The 20,845-nt window shown below is 41.1% G+C and overlaps 1 protein-coding gene across 1 annotated transcript in view; it reads left to right on the forward strand.

Annotated features, from left to right (window-relative positions):
• Positions 1 to 20,845, forward strand: part of trpn1 (transient receptor potential cation channel, subfamily N, member 1) — a 222,881-nt gene that overhangs the window by 168,381 nt on the left and 33,655 nt on the right. Inside the window, exons 20-22 of the mRNA XM_063040655.1 lie at positions 4,286 to 4,492; positions 11,675 to 11,776; positions 19,542 to 19,640. Of these exons, the coding sequence (XP_062896725.1) occupies positions 4,286 to 4,492; positions 11,675 to 11,776; positions 19,542 to 19,640 (408 nt within the window). The remainder of the gene's footprint in view (positions 1 to 4,285; positions 4,493 to 11,674; positions 11,777 to 19,541; positions 19,641 to 20,845) is intronic.

The raw sequence follows: 20,845 nt of genomic DNA on the forward strand, positions 1-20,845 counted from the left end.
TGGTGGGATGAAATGTATTGTGGCTACCTTTTACTCATTTATGTACACCCTTCTCTCATCTGTATTGCCATGTGTTTACATTGTCCCAGTGAGTGTGCTAAATGAAAGGATCTAAGTAGAATCAAACTCGTTTCAAGTCTCGGGCACATGAATGCCATAAGGGCAATATTTCTGTTTTCAGTTTTATTAGTTAAATCAAAACTACTGAAAATTTAACTCCAGTACTGAAATTCAAGGGAACAAAGATGCCTTATGGCTTGAACTGGATTTATTCAGTAGCTTCACGAGTCAAGTATTGGGGAGGGGAAGAGGTACATATTAGTAGAGAGTGCATAACTATAATGACTTCAGAGGCATCTATATACATGTAAAGTTAGAAACACATATTCTCACTCTCACATTCAGCAAGTTTTAATTATCTTGTTTCAGCACATTCTTTGCAGTTAGTAATATTCTGACTGAACTCGCCATCACAATTTTTTTTCTCAATTTTAATAGTGTTACAGCTTGTATTTTCTCTGCAATCTTTTTTTATGTTAACAATCTTCACAACGCTGTACCAACAACAATACAAGAGCACCAAGCCAAGTCATGAACATTTTATATATGTAAAACATTTTACTAATCATTTAAGCTGCATCTTCAAGGGCAAATCATATTCAGGGAGAAATAGTAAAGAAAAAGAAGAATAGAGATAAATTGTAGCTAAGGGTAAAAAAAAGGTAATTTCTTTCTATGATCTACCAAAAGGATATTAAAGAACATAATGGATAGTTATAGTAACACGAGCAAGATCTTTTCTTTCATCTATGCTATGAATTAGAGAGCAATTAATGATTAGCGATAAACCTTTGAATAATTCTTAAGGTGAAGTGAATATGACAGGGTTTAAGATGGTTACCTTGCATTAGTTCATAAAAGGGAGAATCAATAAGTTGATGCTGCAAATGAAAGTATCAAAGTGGATGTAGGTCAATAAGAAATTAAGCAGCTTCAGGCTTTGATGTAATGGCAGCTATTAATCATAATGAACAATTCATTGGGCTCTGGATTTGTTAGTATGGATTGGGATAGTTGGTAGAGCACTAGTATTTAAAAGAGTCAATGGTTCTCAAATAAGAACCTATATTAGTTTGATTTAGACTTATAGGAAGTATTTAATAGAATAATTGAAATATGAGGAGTGATTGATAAGTTCGTGGCCTAAGGTAGAAGGAGTCAATTTTAGAAAACCTAGCACATTTATTTTTCAACGTAGTCCCTTCCTACATGTACACACTTAGTCCAGCGGTCGTGGAGCATCCGGATCCTGGACCTCCAGAAAGTGTCCACAGCAGGGGTGATTGATAAGTTCACGGCCTAAGGTAGAAGGAGATGAGTTATATGGCTCTCATTACATGCACATACAGTTCAACTCTGAGTGATTATGCAGAAAGTTTGAAGTTAATAACTCATCAGTTAATAACTCATCAGGGGTAATTGATAAGTTCATGGCCTAAGGTAGAAGGAGATGAGTTATTAACTTCAAACTTTCTGCATAATCCTCAGGGTCAATGTCACAAATGACCTGACTTGGTCCAACCAAGCAGAGTTCACTGCCAAGAAGGCCCACCAGCACCTTTACTTCCTGAGAAAACTAAAGAAATTTGGCCTGTCCCCTAAAACCCTCACTAATTTTTATAGATGCACCGTAGAAAGCATTTTTCTAGGGTGCATCACAACCTGGCATGGAAGTTGTCCTGTCCAAGACCGAAAGAAGCTGCAGAAGATCGTGAACACGGCGCAGCACATCACACAAACCAATCTTCCGTCCGTGGACTCACTTTACACCGCACGCTGTCGGAGCAGTGCTGCCAGGATAATCAAGGACGCGACCCACCCAGCCAACAGACTTTTTGTCCCTCTTCCCTCCGGGAGAAGGTTCATGAGCTTGAAAACTCGTACAGCCAGATTTGGGAACAGCTTCTTTCCAACTGTGATAAGACTGTTGAAGGGATCCTGACCCGGATCTGGGCCGTACCCTCCAAATATCCGGACCTGCCTCTCGGTTTTTTTGCACGAGCTTACTTCCCATTTTTCTATGTTCTATTTATGATGTATAATTTAAATTTTTAATATTTACTAATTTTAACTATTTTAAATATTTATAATATTTAATATTTATAATCCAGGGAGTATGAAGCGCAGAATCAAATATCGCTGTGATGATTGTACGTTCTAGTACCAATTGTTTGGTGACAATAAAGTATAATGTATAAAGTATAATCACTCAAAGAGTTGAACTGCATGTGCTTGTAACGAGAGCTGTATAACTCATCTCCTTCTACCTTAGGCCACGAACTTATCAATTACTCCGATGAGTTATTAACTGATGAGTTATTAACTTCAAACTTTCTGCATAATCACTCAGAGTTGAACTGCATGTGCATGTAACAAGAACCGTATAACTCATTTCCTTCTACCTTAGGTCACAAACTTATCAATCACTCCTTGTATTTCAATTATTGGATACATCAGATCAAAATGTGATGAAGGATAGCGTTAGTATCTGGCAGATGTCATTAAATAAATTGGAAGTTATTATGCACCTGGAAAAGGTCAATGGCCAAGCAGTAGTATATTGGACAACATGTTGAAAGAGAAAGACCTAGGCGCTGTGGCAAATGAATCACACAGATACTGTAAGGATAGACCAGCTCCTAAAGTTGCATCATTGTTCCGAACTCAACAGTTTGTTCTATTGTTCCACATCTGGCCTTAATATTCCTCTTAAGCAGAATGTATAATTTTTATTGACCAAGAATTTACAGGCTGTTAAGCAAGAGAATTCCAGATTTCTATGTTTTAAACAGATTGGTAGACATTTAATATTGTGAACTCTTCTATGGGAAAGGAGAAGAAGAAGAACGCCCTTAACTCCAGTGGAGTCATCGGGACGCCGTCATGACGGCGTTTTTTTAGCAGGCTTTCTTATTTTTACAAGGCTGAGTTGCTAGCTCGACGCTCAACCCAGCACAGATGGAAAGCATGCAAGGGAACCAGCTGGATTTGAACTCGGGAACCTTCGCTCCGAAGTCCAATGCTGATGTCACTACACCACCAGCGTAGGAAACAACACTTTCAAATGGGAGAAAGGGGGAAAAACACCTTCTATCATTATAAAGACTGGATTTGATCAGTTTGAAAACTTGTCTGTAGCAGTTACTTGAAGATAAACAAAACTGCCCAGAGATTAAGTGGGTGGGTTGACACTGTATGAACACTTCAAAATGATGAAGTACCAAAGTCAAAGGAAGTACGTTCAAACTTATATTAAGAAGCCAGCAGAGACAAACAATCGTGTAGAGATTTTAAAAAAACTAACAGAACTAAAACCAGTGATATAACAAAATAAGCAGTCTAATAATTATATAATGGTCTAAGCCACAAAACAGATCACCCACCCTCTGCCCGATCCCTGGCTCTAACCAGACTAAACTGAATTTAGACAAAGCGTGAATATGTAACTCTATTGCTTCTACTACGCCTCAACCCACATGACAGATTACCCATAATAAACACACAACACAAAATAAAAAACAGACAGAAAATAGATACATAGCTGCTATATCATCAATGGCAGTAAAGGAAAAGTGCAAAAGCTTGTAACTTGAAACAACATATAGACTTACAAACTCTTGGAGATGGTCAACTTTTTTCATAATTTAGCCTTCAAAATTCCAGTATCATTTGTGGAACTCTTCTAAAACTAACGCACCATTCTGCAGATGAATTACCTAAAAGTTAATAAAGTCACCAATGCTACTTTTTCACTGGAAATAGAGGACAACATCCCACAAGAAATAAAGGTTTTTGTCACTTTTGTTGTTCACTTAATTAAAATTTCTAATACAGCAACAGGTCAGTTGGTGCATGCCATTGTTTATATTCTGCATAACCTACATCCCTGTAACTCCGCTTACAAATTATTTCAGAATGTTCTTCTACTTCCAAAGTTTTGTGTGCTAATCTAGCTTCCTTGTCAGTGCAGCTTTGTTATCAGCCCCAGCTACTCTTTTTGATGATAAATTATGCACTCTAATCATTCTCTGTGTAAAACCCTGTGTGATTTTTTTTATATTTCTCCTAGCAATCCTATGGCTGTCAGGAAAGTGATTTCTAATTTATTGCCAATTAATGCCAAAATGACAGCCAGCTCTTATTTTTGTCAAGAGACTCTTCTAGCCTGCTAATCACATGCCCACTTCCGCTGTTCTCTGATTATCCTTCTGTGCTGTTTCTTCAGCATGGACAAACACCTCTCCACCTGGCTGCAGAGAATAATCACTCTGAGGTTGTGAAACTCTTCCTCAAACAGAAGCCTGAACTGGTGATGTCTGCAAACATGGAGGGGTCCACTTGTGCACACATCGCTGCATCCAAGGGAAGTGTTGCTGTGATCAAGGGGCTGCTGAAGTTCAACAAAGCTGGAGTTACCATGGCTCGGAATAAGGTGACAACTATAGGCTTCATACTGAGGGAAGAATAAATATAAACTATTGATTATATGAAATAATAATATCATTTTAATACTTAAAAATAATATAATTTTAATACATTTTGAATAAACATTGGAGCTTAATACTTCTAGAAACAAAATAGCATAATTCATCAAAAATAAACAAAAGACCGCAAATGTTGAAAATTTGAGATAAACACCAATTATGTTGGGAATTCCAGCAGATCAGGCTGCATCCAAAGAGAGTTCAAATTTCAGGTCAAAGACCCTTTACCCAACAATTCCATTCATTGTATGGTCTTTACTGCATTAAGTAGGCCAAATGCAGAGGAATATTAGATCCTAGCAGAGCTCGTCATTCACACCACAAATATGACATCAAACTTTTAGGCTTTAATTCTCCATCACATTCTTACTCTGTCATCTATCTAATAAACTGTTCCAATAAATTTCAATATAATTTAAGAAATAGTACCTCAGCTTTCAAAATTACATGTCACTGGTTTCTTGACTCTACAATGTATTCAATAATTTCAGATGCAACTCTGGTATTCCCAATTACATCTCATCCTGACCAATTATTTTTCTTTGCTTGACCTGGTACCACCCATACTGGCTTTACACCATTACCCCCCAATTAATCTTTTCCACACTCCTACCTAACACAGGATCTCCATTTTGTCCTCTCTTACCACCAAGTCCTGTAGCAATGGGTGAATGATGAAGCAGCAAGTGAGGGTACATTGGAAACTGTAGCCGTGGACCTGCACATAGGTGGCTCAGGCCAATGAGTCATTTTTTTATTGACTGAAGTCGCAGAAGAACTCGGCAGTCACCTGAGTGACTGAGCAGCCCATTTAAGACCACACTGCTCACTTCCGTAGTACAAGGAAGGGGCTAGAAAAGGTTCCCTAAACATTGTCAACTTCACTCAACCTTGGTGAGAAAACCATGGCTGGTGAAGATCCCACTTCAGCAGTTAAAATCAAGGAAATCGAACAAATGTGACATCACTCAGAATTGACAAATGGAATGTGTGAATCTTAATGGATATCGCCAAGTCTCACAGATCAGAGAGAAGAACTGTTTTGGTGGCAATGGAATTTGAGAGGTTCAAGATTGACATCACAGTTCTCTCCAAGACTTGCCTGGCTGATGAAGGCCAACTGACAGAAGAAGGTGGTGACTACATATTCTTCTGAAGTGGGTGCAGCAGGACAGAACGGTGCATGGCAGGAGTCAGATTTGCTATCGTGAACCACTTTGTCCAAAAGTTTACCAGTCTACCAAGAGGATTCAATGAACATCTAATAACCATGCAACTACCCCTGAGAAACAAATGTAACATCACGCTGATCACGCCTGCGTCTCAATGCTGACCAACCCAGAAGAAGCCAAAGACAAGTTTTGTGAGAGCTTGATCCCCTGATTGCAGATGCACCAAGATCAGACAAGCTCCTTGTCCTTGGAGGTTTCAACATTTAAGTGGGAAGAGACCACAATATCTGGGATGGAGTCCTATGGCACAATGGGGTAGGCAAATGCAACAGCAATGACTTGCTTCTTCTGCAAACCTGTGTCATGCATGACCTGATCATCAACGTAAGAAGCTGTCTTGGATGCATCCTCGCTCTAAGCACTGGCATCTTATTGACTACATCATCACCAGAAGATGTGACAGATGCGATGTCAGAGTGACCAAAGCTATGTGTGATGCACACTGCTGGACAGACCACTCTCTGATCACTTCCAAACTTAATGTCCACATCCAACTCAAACAATATCCACAGGCAAGGAAGTTTGCCAAGAAGCTCAATATCAGCAAGCTGAAATTGGGTACTACTGCAGACCACTTGGTTAAAAGCCTCCAGTCACAGCGTGCCGATATTCGTCTTGGAGGGGATGTGGAAGAAGACTGGCTGCTTTCAGGGATCGCGTTTACTCTGTCTCCTTTGAGGTCTTCAGAACCAAGACTGGTTTGATGAGAATGATAAGGAGTTAAAAGCTCTCCTATAGGAAAAGCACAGGCTACACAGAGCCTCTCAGAATGATCCTTCCTGCATCTCCAGCAAGACAGCATTTGCCAATATATGCAGAACAGTTCAAGCCAAACTCACAAAGATGCATTACTCTTGGCTCTGCAAAACAGCTGACGAGATTCAGGGCTACACCGATGAACATGACTCAAAGAGATTCTTTGCTAAGAAACACTCTACAGCCCTTGAACTTCTGGGATCTCACCCCCTCCTAAGTGCAGATGGCACCTCACTCATCACTGAGAAAGCCAAGATTCTGGACAGATGGGCAGAGCATTTTGAATCTGTGCTTATCATCATAGCTTGTCACACCGGACAGCCAGCCACTCTAGTTTTGTTTGGTTGATGTTGAGCAGGTCAGTGTCAGCAAAATCAGGTGAGAGTGGGCAGTTGCGCAGAACGTGTTCAATGTTCTACACCATTTTCACCACACTCACAGGATTCGCTGGTCTTTAAACCACACTTCACCATATTGTCTCTCGTCCTACAAACTCCCGCTCTCACTCTGTTGAAAGTGCACCACTTCCGTCTGTCAAGCAGTGCCCTGTCTGGTAACATTTCTGTGGGGTCTTGCACTGTATTGCTTGGTGGGGTTCTGGCTTCTGTTTGTTGCCAGCGGTCAATCCTGTATGTTTGGGGGATGTTCCATGCAGTAGTTCCTCCACTGTAGCAAAGCTTTTCCTTGGTTTTAGGCGGTTGGAAACTGGCACATGATGATGTAGTGGGTGCCGTGGATCCGAGTTCAGTTTACCTTTTTCAATTTTTGTTGTAATGTGTCTTCGGATCTCTAGGGGAGCAATGCCTGCAAGTCTGTAAATAATGTTAGTGGGTGTGGGGTGCAGTGTGCCCGTGATTATTCAGCAGGCTTCGTTAAGCAACGGGTCTATTTTCTTCGCATGGGCTGATCTGCCCCACACAGGTGCACAGTATTCTGCAGGTGCATAGCAGCGTGCTAGGGCAGTTGATCTAAGTGTGTGAGCATTAGCTCTCCATTTCGTGCCTGCTAATTTTTTCAAGAGAGAATTGTGAGAGTCAACTTTCCTTCAGAGTTTTTGGATGTGGGTGACAAATGAGAGCGTCCTCTCCAGTGTCATGCCCAGGTAAATTGGAGTCAGATGGTGTTCGAGCTCCTTCCCACACCAGAAGATCTTGAGTTTCCGAGCTGCTTCTCGATTCCTCAGGTGGAATGCACACACTTGAGTTTTTGATGGATTTGGGTTCAGAGACCATTTTTCCTAATACTGCTTCATTGCTTCAAGGACTGCTGTAAGTCGTACTTCACCTTCTTGGAAGGAGTTAGCTTGTGCATAGGTCGTCTGCATAGATAAACCTGCGCGTGTTAGGGTAGGAAAGGTTGGTTGGTCATTTGTGTAGGCATTAAATAGTAGAGGTGCCAGGACTGATCCCTGTAGTAGTCCATTCTTGCTGAATCTGTGCTGAACTATCATAAATGAGGAAGCAATTAATCCTCAAGACTAAGGAGCTGGTGGTGGACCTGAGGAGGGCTAAGGCACCGGTGACCCCTGTTTCCATCCAGGGGGGTCAGTGTGGACATGGTGGAGGATTACAAACACCTGGGGATACAGATTGACAATAAACTAGACTGGTCAAAGAACACTGAGGCTGTCTACAAGAAGGGTCAGAGCCGTCTCTATTTCCTGAGGAGACTGAGGTCCTTTAACATCCTTTGGACGATGCTGAGGATCTTCTACGAGTCTGTGGTGGCCAGTGCTATCATGTTTGCTGTTGTGTGCTGGGGCAAAATGCTGAGGGTAGCAGACACCAACAGAATCAACAAACTCATTCGTAAGGCCAGAGATGTTGTGGGGATGGAACTGGACTCTCTGACGGTGGTGTCTGAAAATAGGATGCTGTCCAAGTTGTATGCCATCTTGGACAATGTCTCCCATCCATTACATAATGTACTGGTTGGGCACAGGAGTACATTCAGCTAGAGACTCATTCCACCAAGATGCAACACTGAGCGTCATAGCAAGTCATTCCTGTCTGTGGCCATCAAACTTTACAACTCCTCCCTTGGAGGGTCAGACACTCTGAGCCAATAGGCTGGTCCTGGACTTATTTCCATCTGGCATAATTTACATATTATTTAATTATTTATGGTTTTATATTGCTATATTTATACTCTATTCTTGGTTGGTGCAACTGTAACGAAACCCAATTTCCCTCGGGATCAATAAAGTATGTCTATCTATCTACCTATCTATCTAATCATCTTAATCATGTAGACATCAACCATAAGATGGACTCTTTTCCCCAAGAAGAGGTAGTCAAGAAAGCCATAGGCCAGCTGTCAAGTGACAAGGCTGCTGGAGCAGATGCTATACCAGTAGGGGTCTACAAAACAGGTAGTTCACTCATCACCAGCAAACTGACAGAGGTCTTCCAGTCCTTCTGGGAGAAGGGTCAGATTCTGAAAGAAATGAAAGGTGCATCCATTGTACACCTGTACAAGCAGAAGGGAAACTGCCAAGCATGCAACAACCACAAAGGTATCTCTTTGCTCTCTAATGCTGGGAAAATCTTAGCCAGCATCCTGCCAGACAGACTAAATGCTCATCTGGAACAAGGTCATCTCCCAGAAAGTCAGTGCGGCTTCTAGAAATGAAGAGGAACTAACAACATGATCTTTGCTGCAAGACAACTTTAGGAAAAATGCCAGGAGCAGAACAGATAGATCTACACCACATTTGTTGATCTTACCAAGGCTTCCAACACCATGAGGTGAGGTGAGAGGGATTATGGAAAACCATGGTGAAGTTTGGTGCCCTGGCAGATTCATGACCATGGTCAAGCAGATTCACGATGGGATGTCTGTGTTCGATGATGGTGACTGTTCTGTTGCTTTCTCAGTCACAAGTGGGGTTAAGCAGGGATGTGTGCTGGTGCCCACCCTCTTCAGCATGATGTTCAGTGTGATGTCAACTGATGGATTCTGGGACAGCGATCCTGGAATCCATATCAAATAGAGGATGGATGGCAAGCTGTTCAGCCTGTGCAGGTTACAAGCCGTTAATAAGGTCAAAGAGACAGTGCCAAGAGACTTCCTATTCACTGACAACTGTGCTCTCAACATAAGCTAAGTCAGATGTCAGGACATCATCGACAAATTTTCCACTACATGTGAGAGCTTCGGTCTCTCCATCAGCACCAAGAAGACGGAAGTCATACACCAAGCAGCCCCAGATCAACCCTGTGTGGAGCCGTCCATCTCGGTGAACATCCAGCAGCTCCAGGCAGTTAACAAGTTCACGTATCTTGGCAGCACGCTCTCAAGAGTTCACATTGACAGGGTCCACTGCAGGATCACCAAGGCTAGTGCCAATTTTGGGAGACTATGTGACACTGTCTGGGGCAAAGCGAAATACTCTGAAGACTAAGTTGGAAGTTTACCGTGCTGCCATCCTACCCACCCTCCTCTACGTCTGTGAAACATGGAATGTGTACATGAGACATGCATGTAGACTGAACCACTCCCACTTGTCACACCTAAAGCAGATTATGAAAATTAATTGGCAAGACAGAATTCCTGACATGGAGATGCTGTCTGCAGCAGACATGCCCACCATCCACACACTGTTGACAAAACATCAAGTCAAATGGGCAGGCCATGTCACCAGGATGTCAGACGATTGCATCCCCAAACAGTTGTTCTTCAAGGAACTGTCCACAGGGAAGCGCTCTCGTGCTGGTCAGTAAAAACGATTCAAGGACATGCTCAAGACTTTGCTCAAGGCCCTTAAGATCAACTACATTTCTTGGGGACATGCAACCCTGAATCTTTCATCATAGTGCAGCCTTCTCAATAAAGGTGCCACTGAAGCTGAAAAGGATCACAACACTGAAGCAAAAAGGAAACAGTGGAGAGAACGAGCAGCAGACCTCTCAGCTACGGAACCTTCACACACTTGCTCATGTGTGGGAGGTACTTCCCTAGCCCAGATTGGACTCACCAGTCGCCACTGGACACACAAATAACAAACAAAGGATGTCAATGATCCTCATCACTTGTGATGGACACACACACACACGCCACCCCCACTCGCTCAACCTCCCCCAAAACTGTGTACACCTGTATACACCTTCAATCCATAACTTACATAACTGGGATACTTTTGTTTAACTCCATCCATACTGAGAGCAACAGGGTTCAATTTATGACAATTGGTAGAACTGGATGGGCCAAGAAGAACAAGTGATAAATCCCCTGAAAGAGCACAAGTTCCCCATTAAAACAGACATCAGGCCCTAATAACACGTATTGTACACCTTAACTGCTTTTGATAACTTTTGATTAGTCTTCTTGAGGATCTTTAATTTGAAATTTTAAACTTAAATTGTTGATGTGCTTTATTTGCAGCAGGGTTTCCCCTAACAACATAAATTTCAATCCTGACATTTGATTTTCTTCAGAGGCTAAAAACTAATTTAGATCATCATCATCATTAGGTGCCGTGCCCAGTTTGAGCTTTGACTGCCATGGCCCACACACTCCTGTTTCGGGTCAAGTAGATCAATTCATTGGTGTTCATTTCCAGTTCTCTGGCTGCTGTCTCCATCATCTTTGTCTTCCTCTTTCTTTCTTCCCTTCAATATTTCCCATAATTACCATACATTCTAACTCCTCTTTTTTTAATCACATGTCCAATGAAGTTACGTTGTCTTTTCATGATCTCGTACATTATTTCTCTTTTTGTGTTTGCTCCGTTCATGACATCCTCATTAGATATTCATTTCATCCATTATATTCTTTGCATTCTCCTCAAAAACCACATCTCTGCTGCTTCAATTCGTTCCTTCATGTTACTAGATATTGTACAACATTCTGAGCCATATAACATAACTGGATAAACGTAACATTTCAGTACTCTGAGGCGGGTTGTCATGCCTAGTTTAGTATTGGTCAGTATACTCCTCATTCTCGTAAAGGTGCCTTTTGCCATCCCTATTCTTCTTTTCGATTTAGATTTAGATAATGGTTTAAAAAAACAAAGCTTTCTAATTTCACAAACATAGTAGAGAAATGATGATTATAAAAAGAACATGGGAAAGAAGACCCACAAACGTATTGATGTACAAGTTTTCCCTGTTTTCATAATCATGATTTGGTATTTTTCAGAATAAAGACTCCAGTCCTCTCCACCTAGCTGCCGCTGGAGGTCATGCTGAGGTTGTTAAGGTGTTGCTGGAGGCCGGTGCATCTGCCACTGATGAGAACGCTGTGAGTTTTGGTCTAATAGACTCCCTAAAGATATAGAAACATAGAAACATAGAAAATAGGTGCAGGAGTAGGCCATTCGGCCCTTCGATCCTGCACCGCCATTTATTATGATCATGGCTGATCATCCAACTCAGAACCCCGCCCCAGCCTTCCCTCCATACCCCCTGACCCCCGTAGCCACAAGGGCCATAATCTAACTCCCTCTTAAACATAGCCAATGAACTGGCCTCAACAGTTTCCTGTGGCAGAGAATTCCACAGATTCACCACTCTCTGTGTGAAGAAGTTTTTCCTAATCTCGGTCCTAAAAGGCTTCCCCTCTATCCTCAAACTGTGACCCCTCGTTCTGGACTTCCCCAACATCGGGAACAATCTTCCTGCATCCAGCCTGTCCAATCCCTTTAGGATCTTATACGTTTCAATCAGATCCCCCCTCAATCTTCTAAATTCCAACGAGTACAAGCCCAGTTCATCCAGTCTTTCTTCATATGAAAGTCCTGCCATCCCAGGAATCAATCTGGTGAACCTTCTTTGTACTCCCTCTATGGCAAAGATGTCTTTCCTCAGATTAGGGGACCAAAACTGCACACAATACTCCAGGTGTGGTCTCACCAAGGCCTTGTACAACTGCAGTAGTACCTCCCTGCTCCTGTACTCGAATCCTCTCGCTATAAATGCCAGCATACCATTTGCATTTTTTACCGCCTGCTGTACCTGCATGCCCACTTTCAATGACTGGTGTATAATGACACCCAGGTCTCGTTGCACCTCCCCTTTTCCTAATCGGCCACCATTCAGATAATAATCTGTTTTCCTATTTTTGCCACCAAAGTGGATAACTTCACATTTATCCACATTAAATTGCATCTGCCATGAGTTTGCCCACTCACCCAACCTATCCAAGTCACCCTGCATCCTCTTAGCATCCTCCTCACTGCTAACACTGCCACCCAGCTTCGTGTCATCCGCAAACTTGGAGATGCTGCATTTAATTCCCTCATCCAAGTCATTAATATATATTGTAAACAACTGGGGTCCCAGCACTGAGCCTTGCGGTACCCCACGAGTCACCGCCTGCCATTCTGAAAAGGTCCCGTTTATTCCCACTCTTTGCTTCCTGTCTGCTAACCAATTCTCCACCCACACCAATACCTTACCCCCAATACCGTGTGCTTTAAGTTTGCACACTAATCTCCTGTGTGGGACCTTGTCAAAAGCCTTTTGAAAATCCAAATATACCACATCCACTGGTTCTCCCCTATCCACTCTACTAGTTACATCCTCAAAAAATTCTATGAGATTCGTCAGACATGATTTTCCTTTCACAAATCCATGCTGACTTTGTCCGATCATTTCACCGCTTTCCAAATGTGCTGTTATCACATCCTTGATAACTGACTCCAGCAGTTTCCCCACCACCGACGTTAGGCTAACCGGTCTATAATTCCCCGGTTTCTCTCTCCCTCCTTTTTTAAAAAGTGGGGTTACATTAGCCACCCTCCAATCCTCAGGAACTAGTCCAGAATCTAACGAGTTTTGAAAAATTATCACTAATGCATCCACTATTTCTTGGGCTACTTCCTTAAGCACTCTAGGATGCAGACCATCTGGTCCTGGGGATTTATCTGCCTTCAATCCCTTCAATTTACCTAACACCACTTCCCTACTAACATGTATTTCACTCAGTTCCTCCATCTCACTGGACCCTCTGTCCCTTACTATTTCTGGAAGATTATTTATGTCCTCCTTAGTGAAGACAGAACCAAAGTAATTATTCAATTGGTCTGCCATGTCCTTGCTCCCCATAATCAATTCACCTGTTTCTGTCTGCAGGGGACCTACATTTGTCTTTACCAGTCTTTTCCTTTTTACATATCTATAAAAGCTTTTACAGTCCATTTTTATGTTCCCCGCCAGTTTTCTCTCATAATCTTTTTTTCCCCTTCCTAATTAAGCCCTTTGTCCTCCTCTGCTGAACTCTGAATTTCTCCCAGTCCTCAGGTGAGCCACTTTCTCTGGCTAATTTGTATGCTACTTCTTTGGAATTGATACTATCCCTAATTTCTCTTGTCAGCCACGGGTGCACTACCTTCCTTGATTTATTCTTTTGCCAAACTGGGATGAACAATTGTTGTAGTTCATCCATGCAACCTTTAAATGCTTGCCATTGCATATCCACCGTCAATCCTTTAAGTGTCATTTGCCAGTCTATCTTAGCTAATTCACGTCTCATACCTTCAAAGTTACCCCTCTTTAAGTTCAGAACCTTTGTTTCTGAATTAACTATCTCACTCTCCATCTTAATGAAGAATTCCACCATATTATGGTCACTCTTACCCAAGGGGCCTCTCACGACAAGATCGCTAATTAACCCTTCCTCATTTCTCAAAACCCAGTCCAGAATAGCCTGCTCTCTAGTTGGTTCCTCGACATGTTGGTTCAAAAACCCATCCCGCATACATTCCAAGAAATCCTCTTCCTCAGCACCTTTACCAATTTGGTTCACCCAGTCTACATGTAGATTGAAGTCACCCATTATAACTGCTGTTCCTTTATTGCACACATTTCTAATTTCCTGTTTAATACCATCTCCGACCTCACTACTACTGTTAGGTGGCCTGTACACAACTCCCACCAGCGTCTTCTGCCCCTTAGTGTTACGCAGCTCTACCCATATCGATTCCACATCTTCCCGGCTTATGTCCTTCCTTTCTATTGCATTAATCTCTTCTTTAACCAGCAACGCCACTCCACCTCCCCTTCCTTCATGTCTATCCCTCCTGAATATTGAATATCCCTGAACGTTGAGCTCCCATCCCTGGTCACCCTGGAGCCATGTCTCTGTGATCCCAACTATATCATAATCATTAATAACAATCTGCACTTTCAATTCATCCACCTTATTACGAATGCTCCTTGCATTGACACATAAAGCCTTCAGGTGCTCTTTTACAACTCTCTTAGCCCTTATACAATTATGTTGAAAAGTGGCCCTTTTTAATGCTTGTCCTGGATTTGTCGGCCTGCCACTTTTACTTTTCTCCTTTGTACTTTTTGCTTCTACGCTCACTTTACACCCCTCTGTCTCTCTGCACTGGTTCCCATCCCTCTGTTGTGAACTAACCTCCTCACGCCTAGCCTCTCTAATTTGATTCCCACCCCCCAACCATGAAGGAGGAGGATAGGGTAGAGGTGAGGAGATTTGGTCATTAATGCAATATAGTCACAATAATCTAAAAACAATCTTTCAAACATTCTGGATAAGACTCTGGAATGTGCTGCCACATTCCAATAGCTGAGGCAAATATTGCAGACGGATACATTTTAGAAGAAGTTAATTAAGAAAAGGATGAGGAAAAGAATTGACAGATATCCTGTTAGATTCAATGTAGTAGAGTGGAACAAAGTTTATGTGGAGTATATATGCTGGCTGGCATTGTACATGCTATTTCTATGCAATAATTTGAATTAATTAACCTACTGAATAATTCTTAGAGGTTTCCATTGCTTTCATAATACTTTTTTCTTTCTCCACGTGAATTCTATAACTTTCCCCTTTCCACCCCAATTCATATAATGCCTATTCATGCCACTTAAAAGCACAAATCAAGAAAGTATGTTCACTTTTTTTCCTGCATCAATAGCTGTGTTCTTAACGATGTGTGTGTGCACACCGTGATTCTGATCATTCACATTAGTGAATCATTTTGTCCAGTGTCAGAATGCTGCCAACTTAATTTATATTAATGCAACACAAAATACTGCAGATTCTGGAAATCTGGATTAAAACTTGATTCCTCAAATATTCTGCAGGCTGAGTAAATTTTCAGAAAGCGGAATACTTAATGTTAAGGGGTACATCAAATTAAGCAATTTCAGAATACCAGCCATTCCAGTTTATATCAAAATTGGCCTGTCCTGGTGAAAGTTCATCAATCAGAAACATTAACTCTGTGTTATCTACTGGCTGAATGGCTGAGCATTTCCAGTACTTCCTGTTTTTATTTCTAGCATCTGTAGTGTTATTTTACCTCACAAGTCCAACATTTTTTTCCTCAATTTTGTTCTTTTTATCTCTCTCCTCTCCTCTGTTTTTTTTTCAGCTTCTTTGTTTATGGCTCATCCAGAGACATCATTTACAATTAATATGCCTTCACCATATTCTCCCTTCCAGTATCACCATTTCTGTGCTATTTGGTTTCTCTTGTTCTCTTTGTTCTCTCCACCCTCCCCCTTGTCTGTAATGTGAAATAAATTTAACTCTATTTCTTCTGAATGCTGACGAAGGCCATCAGGTGAAGTGTTAATCCTGTTCCACTGATAGTATCTGATCTGCTGAGTGCTTCTATGATCCCATGTGTTGGTATTGGAGTAGAAGGGTCTTGGTTTGAAATGTGAACTGTTTATTCATTTTCATAGATGCTGCCTGACCTGCTAAGTTCCTCCCACATTTTGTGTGTGTTGCTCTAGAGTGCCTCTGCACAGTTATGCTTGGAAATGAAACGAAGGAACATGCCCAGGTTGACGTCCCACTAGTAATGACAAATGCCACTACGTTGTCACTTATCTTTCCCTATGCAAATCTAAAAGTATCAAAGAAGGTATCAGTCTGTGAAACTTGCCTGCAAACCAGTCCCGGTTCTTGACAGGCTGGAAAGAGAAGTCTTAATTGGTAGTAGTTTGAGTACCCTGGAAGAAGTTCAAATTGTCTTTTGAGATTTGGTGACCAATGCCTTTATTCTCATTTGTTTGCTATGTGCCAAGTTTGTTCTTGACAAATTTTTCTACAGAAGTGGTTTGACATTTCCACCTTCTAGGCAGCATCTTTACAAGACGGGTAACCCCAGTCATTATCAACACTCTTCAGAGGTTGCCTGCCTGGCATTAGTGGTCGCAAAACCAGGACTTGTGATATGCACCAGCTGCTCATATGACCATCCACCACCTGCTCCCATGGCTTTACGTGATCCCGATTGAGGGGCTAAGCAGATACTAGACCTTGCCCAAGGGTGATCTGCAGGGGGAAGGAGTACCTACCTCCTCCTTTGGTAGAGATGTATCTCCACCCTGCTGTTATCCTAGTTCCCTGAAATTACTAGTGCATATGATAGTTCCCACCCCAAACTGCTGCACGACTAGAAACACTCAGGAGATCAGGCAACACAACATCATTCATAGATCATGGTTGAGCTATCTATATCCATATATCTAGCTGGAAAGATGTCACCAAAGGACTCTCACTAGTCTCAGAACTTGACTTGTGCCTTTTGTTGTACATGTTCATGTGAAACTAATTTGGGAGCATGATAAAGTTTACAGAAGATACAAAACTGACTTTCCAGGAGGAGGAAAACTTGTGACTTCAGCAGGGTGAATATAGATATTGCAATGAGTCGAACATTTAAAGTAGAAAATTCAACCTCTGATGTCTGTGGTAATGGATTTGGAGAGATACAACAATGCAGGGCAATATTCAATAAACTGGGGAACATTGTGAAATGTGGACAAAGCGACAGACTAAAGCACCTCAGCACCATCCATGATAAAGTAACCTATTTGACTGCTCAAGGCCAATATATCCTCCCCTTGCTGCCCTGTCTGGGCTGATCACAATATGTAAGATAAGAACTAAGCCCAGGTCTATAAACCTGCACCATAACTTTGATTCTTTGCTACTTTATGTGATGAAGGCTAACATTCCATTATCCTTTCAGATATTTAAAAAATTCTAATTGAATGGTAGCTTTAATCATTTAAAGTTTGGGATATAGTGAACTTAAGTTGATAAAATTTGTAAATTGGTTTATTATTGTCATATGTACCAAAGAATTAGTATCAGATTTATTAGCAGTGACATATGACATGAAATTTGTTTTGTGGCATATATCACATTATATGTCGGTGACTACACAGTATAATGAATATAGTGGAGTATAAGTCAGTTTCAGTGAGATACTTTGTATTGCATGTCATTCATACAGATTATTTCACCACATCAGTATGTCGAGGTAATATAAGGGAAAATAATAACAGAGTGCAGAAAGAAATGTTACATTTATGGAGAAAGTCCATGCTGGCTGGCAATACGGCACAAGGCTATGACAATGTAGATTATGAGGTTAAGAGTCCATTTTATCATATATGAGGTATGTTTGATAGTCTTATAACAGTAGAATAGAAGCTCTCCTTGAGCTATCTGGTGTGTGCTTTCAGACTTTTGTCTCTTCTGCCAGATGAGACTATTTATTACATTTCAATGTGAAAGGTTTTGGTACAAAGGACATTCCAATGGCTCCCAGGCCCTGTTGATAATGGCTGGAAGCCACCATGCTTGTTTAAAACTTAACCCCTGATGTTAATTGTTCCCCTGAGGAAAGGCATGGATCTAGTGAGCTGAATAGGGCCATAAATTCATCCTGCACAGAAAAAGGTTCTTCAGCCCTCTGAAGCTGCAGAAAGCATCAAGCACTCTCCTGAACTAATCCCACTTTATTTCCACATTCCTATTGATTCCCCCCGCCCCCAAAACACACACACACACACACACACACACACACACACACACCCTGACTCTACCATTCATCTGCACACTAGAGGCAATTTATAGTGGCCAGTTGAGCTCCAAGCCTGCATGTCTTTTGGACGTGGGAGGAAACTAGAGCTCCTGGAGGAAACCAGTGCAGTCACAATGAGAATGTGCATATTCCACACAGACAGCAACGGAGCTCAGGACTGTCCCTGGCACACTGGAGCTATGAGAGCTACTATACCAGTTATGCTACTGTGCCAAACCAACTAGTATTCTTTGGTGCCATAAAGAATTAAACCCTTGTGGGGTATGGAAGCGCACATGACCTACTTCAATGGAACATCACAGATAGCAAAAGGCCTTCACTTGAGATAAGTGAGGGCCTCATTGAGATTCAAAGTTGATAGTCTGAAAATACCAATCAGATTTTATTTGCCAATGGCAGGATTGGCACCAAGTGCACTCATGCTGAGAACTGATATTATAGAAAAGGCTACAAAAGCTAAGATTATTTTTGGTGTCCTCAGAAAATTTCAAAGATTATTGGAACTAGGCAGAAGATTAAGTGGCATGGACAAAATAGGCTGAAGGGTTTGTTTCTGTGCTGTAGTACTCTATGTCTCTATGATTCCTTGGAGCTGATCAACCCTGATTACGTCATATGGCCACCATCCTGGCATTGGCAGGACCCCAAACTCCAGCCATCATTGCTCATTCCTAATGCCAGATGATCCCAGGCAGCATTCAGGCCCTAGGTGACATGAAGGCCACCTGTTGCATGGCTAACCAAACTACTGTATGATGGCCTTTATACTCACCTCACCAAACACATATTGCTGCCTATCACACTAGGCATCATCTATTCAGAGCAAAAACTAGTTAAGATCAATAACCTTCATCAGAATTTTATCCAACACTCACTTGCACCTAGAAGATGTCTTTGTCACTAATTTCTTATACATTTCCTTCCACAACTGTGTTTTGATGATTTTCTCATTCTGTCCAATGTTGAGCTTCTCTCAATTCTATTGTTGACCCGTGTTTAAGGAGTTTCTTTCATGACTTGGACTATTGAGAATGTAGCACTGTAGTACAATTTACTATCAATAACCTGTGCAAGATAATAAACAGGGTTAGATTATATTTTGATTATAATCATTCTGCTTACTCACTATAATTAATGCTTCCGATTCCTCTAGTATATAATCATTTTTGTTGATTTCGTTTCACTTTCCAGGAGGGAATGAACACAATTCATTTGGCTGCTAAAAATGGACACATTAATGTCCTTGAAGCTCTCAAAGGCACTCTGTCCTTTAAAATAACCAGCACAAAGGTTAGTCACTAAATGAGTATTCATTCCACAATCTCATCATTTAAATTTACAAGATCCTTGCTAATAATTTTGTTACAATTTTAAGAAAAAATCAACTTCCGTATCTTCTGCAACTAGTTTCAGTTATTACTGTGCAATTGTATACTTACAGTTTTATTTTCTGATAATTGACTGCTAACTCATACTAAACAGTTTCTATCATTACACTTGGTAATCTGCCACCCAGTTATCTTGTAAAGCAGACTTACCCAGTGTAAAAATTAAATGATTCCTGTTGCATTTCTGTGATAAGTCTCTAGAGATTCATACTTACTAATGAACTAAACCAGGATCATGTTTCAGAGAACTATTGCAACAGATCTTCACTCCCTTGGAAAGATCTGGGCATATGGAGCAATACCGAGTTCATTTACACAACACAGTGATGAACAGGAAAAGAGTGGGCCAATACGTGGACTCACTGAAATTTGAGAATGTCCTAGTACATGGATCATAATGATTGAATATGTACTAGAAAGGAAGAAATTGTATCCAGACTAACCATTTCTTCTGTGTCTTCCTCCTCCTCAGAGCTGTAGATATAATGCCATTGGGGAATCTGTGTCTAGAATATAGACACAGATTTGAACAGAGCTGAGTAAAAATAATCCAGATTCAGTTAGCAATGCTAAAATGATTATTATTGTGAAGTAATGGTCATTTCAATTGCAGAGCACAAAACCATTTTCATAAATTGGTACGTTATTCAAGAATATATTGTGATAAGATCTTTGACCTCTCTAATAGTGTTTTCAATGAAGTAGGATTAATTTGTCTGAAAATACAGGTGAAATGAATGCAGAGAAAGACATGCCCTGATTGTCTTTATTGTATATATTATAGATAAAGTATACTTTTGAGAAAAAAGATAAACAAAAGGGTCCCACCATCACTAGTTACTGAATGTCTGAGCCTGATGTAACAGCCTCTCAACTGATTCACATATGCAATGTTTAGAGATGAAACATTAGTAACATTGACATGTTGTCAGGCAATGTATTGAAATATGTAAAGATAATGGCAGTAGTGCTTGCTGTACACAATGAAGAGGAAGGAAGTGAAAGAATGGGAACACTGAGCAGGAATTATCTGTCCAGTTCTTCAAGCTATCCCACCTTGTCTGTTCCCATGTTCTTGGACTTTTGACATCTCTTTCAGGGTAGAGA

Source organism: Mobula hypostoma, chromosome 1 (assembly GCF_963921235.1).
Source record: "Mobula hypostoma chromosome 1, sMobHyp1.1, whole genome shotgun sequence".
Lineage (NCBI taxonomy): Eukaryota > Metazoa > Chordata > Chondrichthyes > Myliobatiformes > Myliobatidae > Mobula > Mobula hypostoma.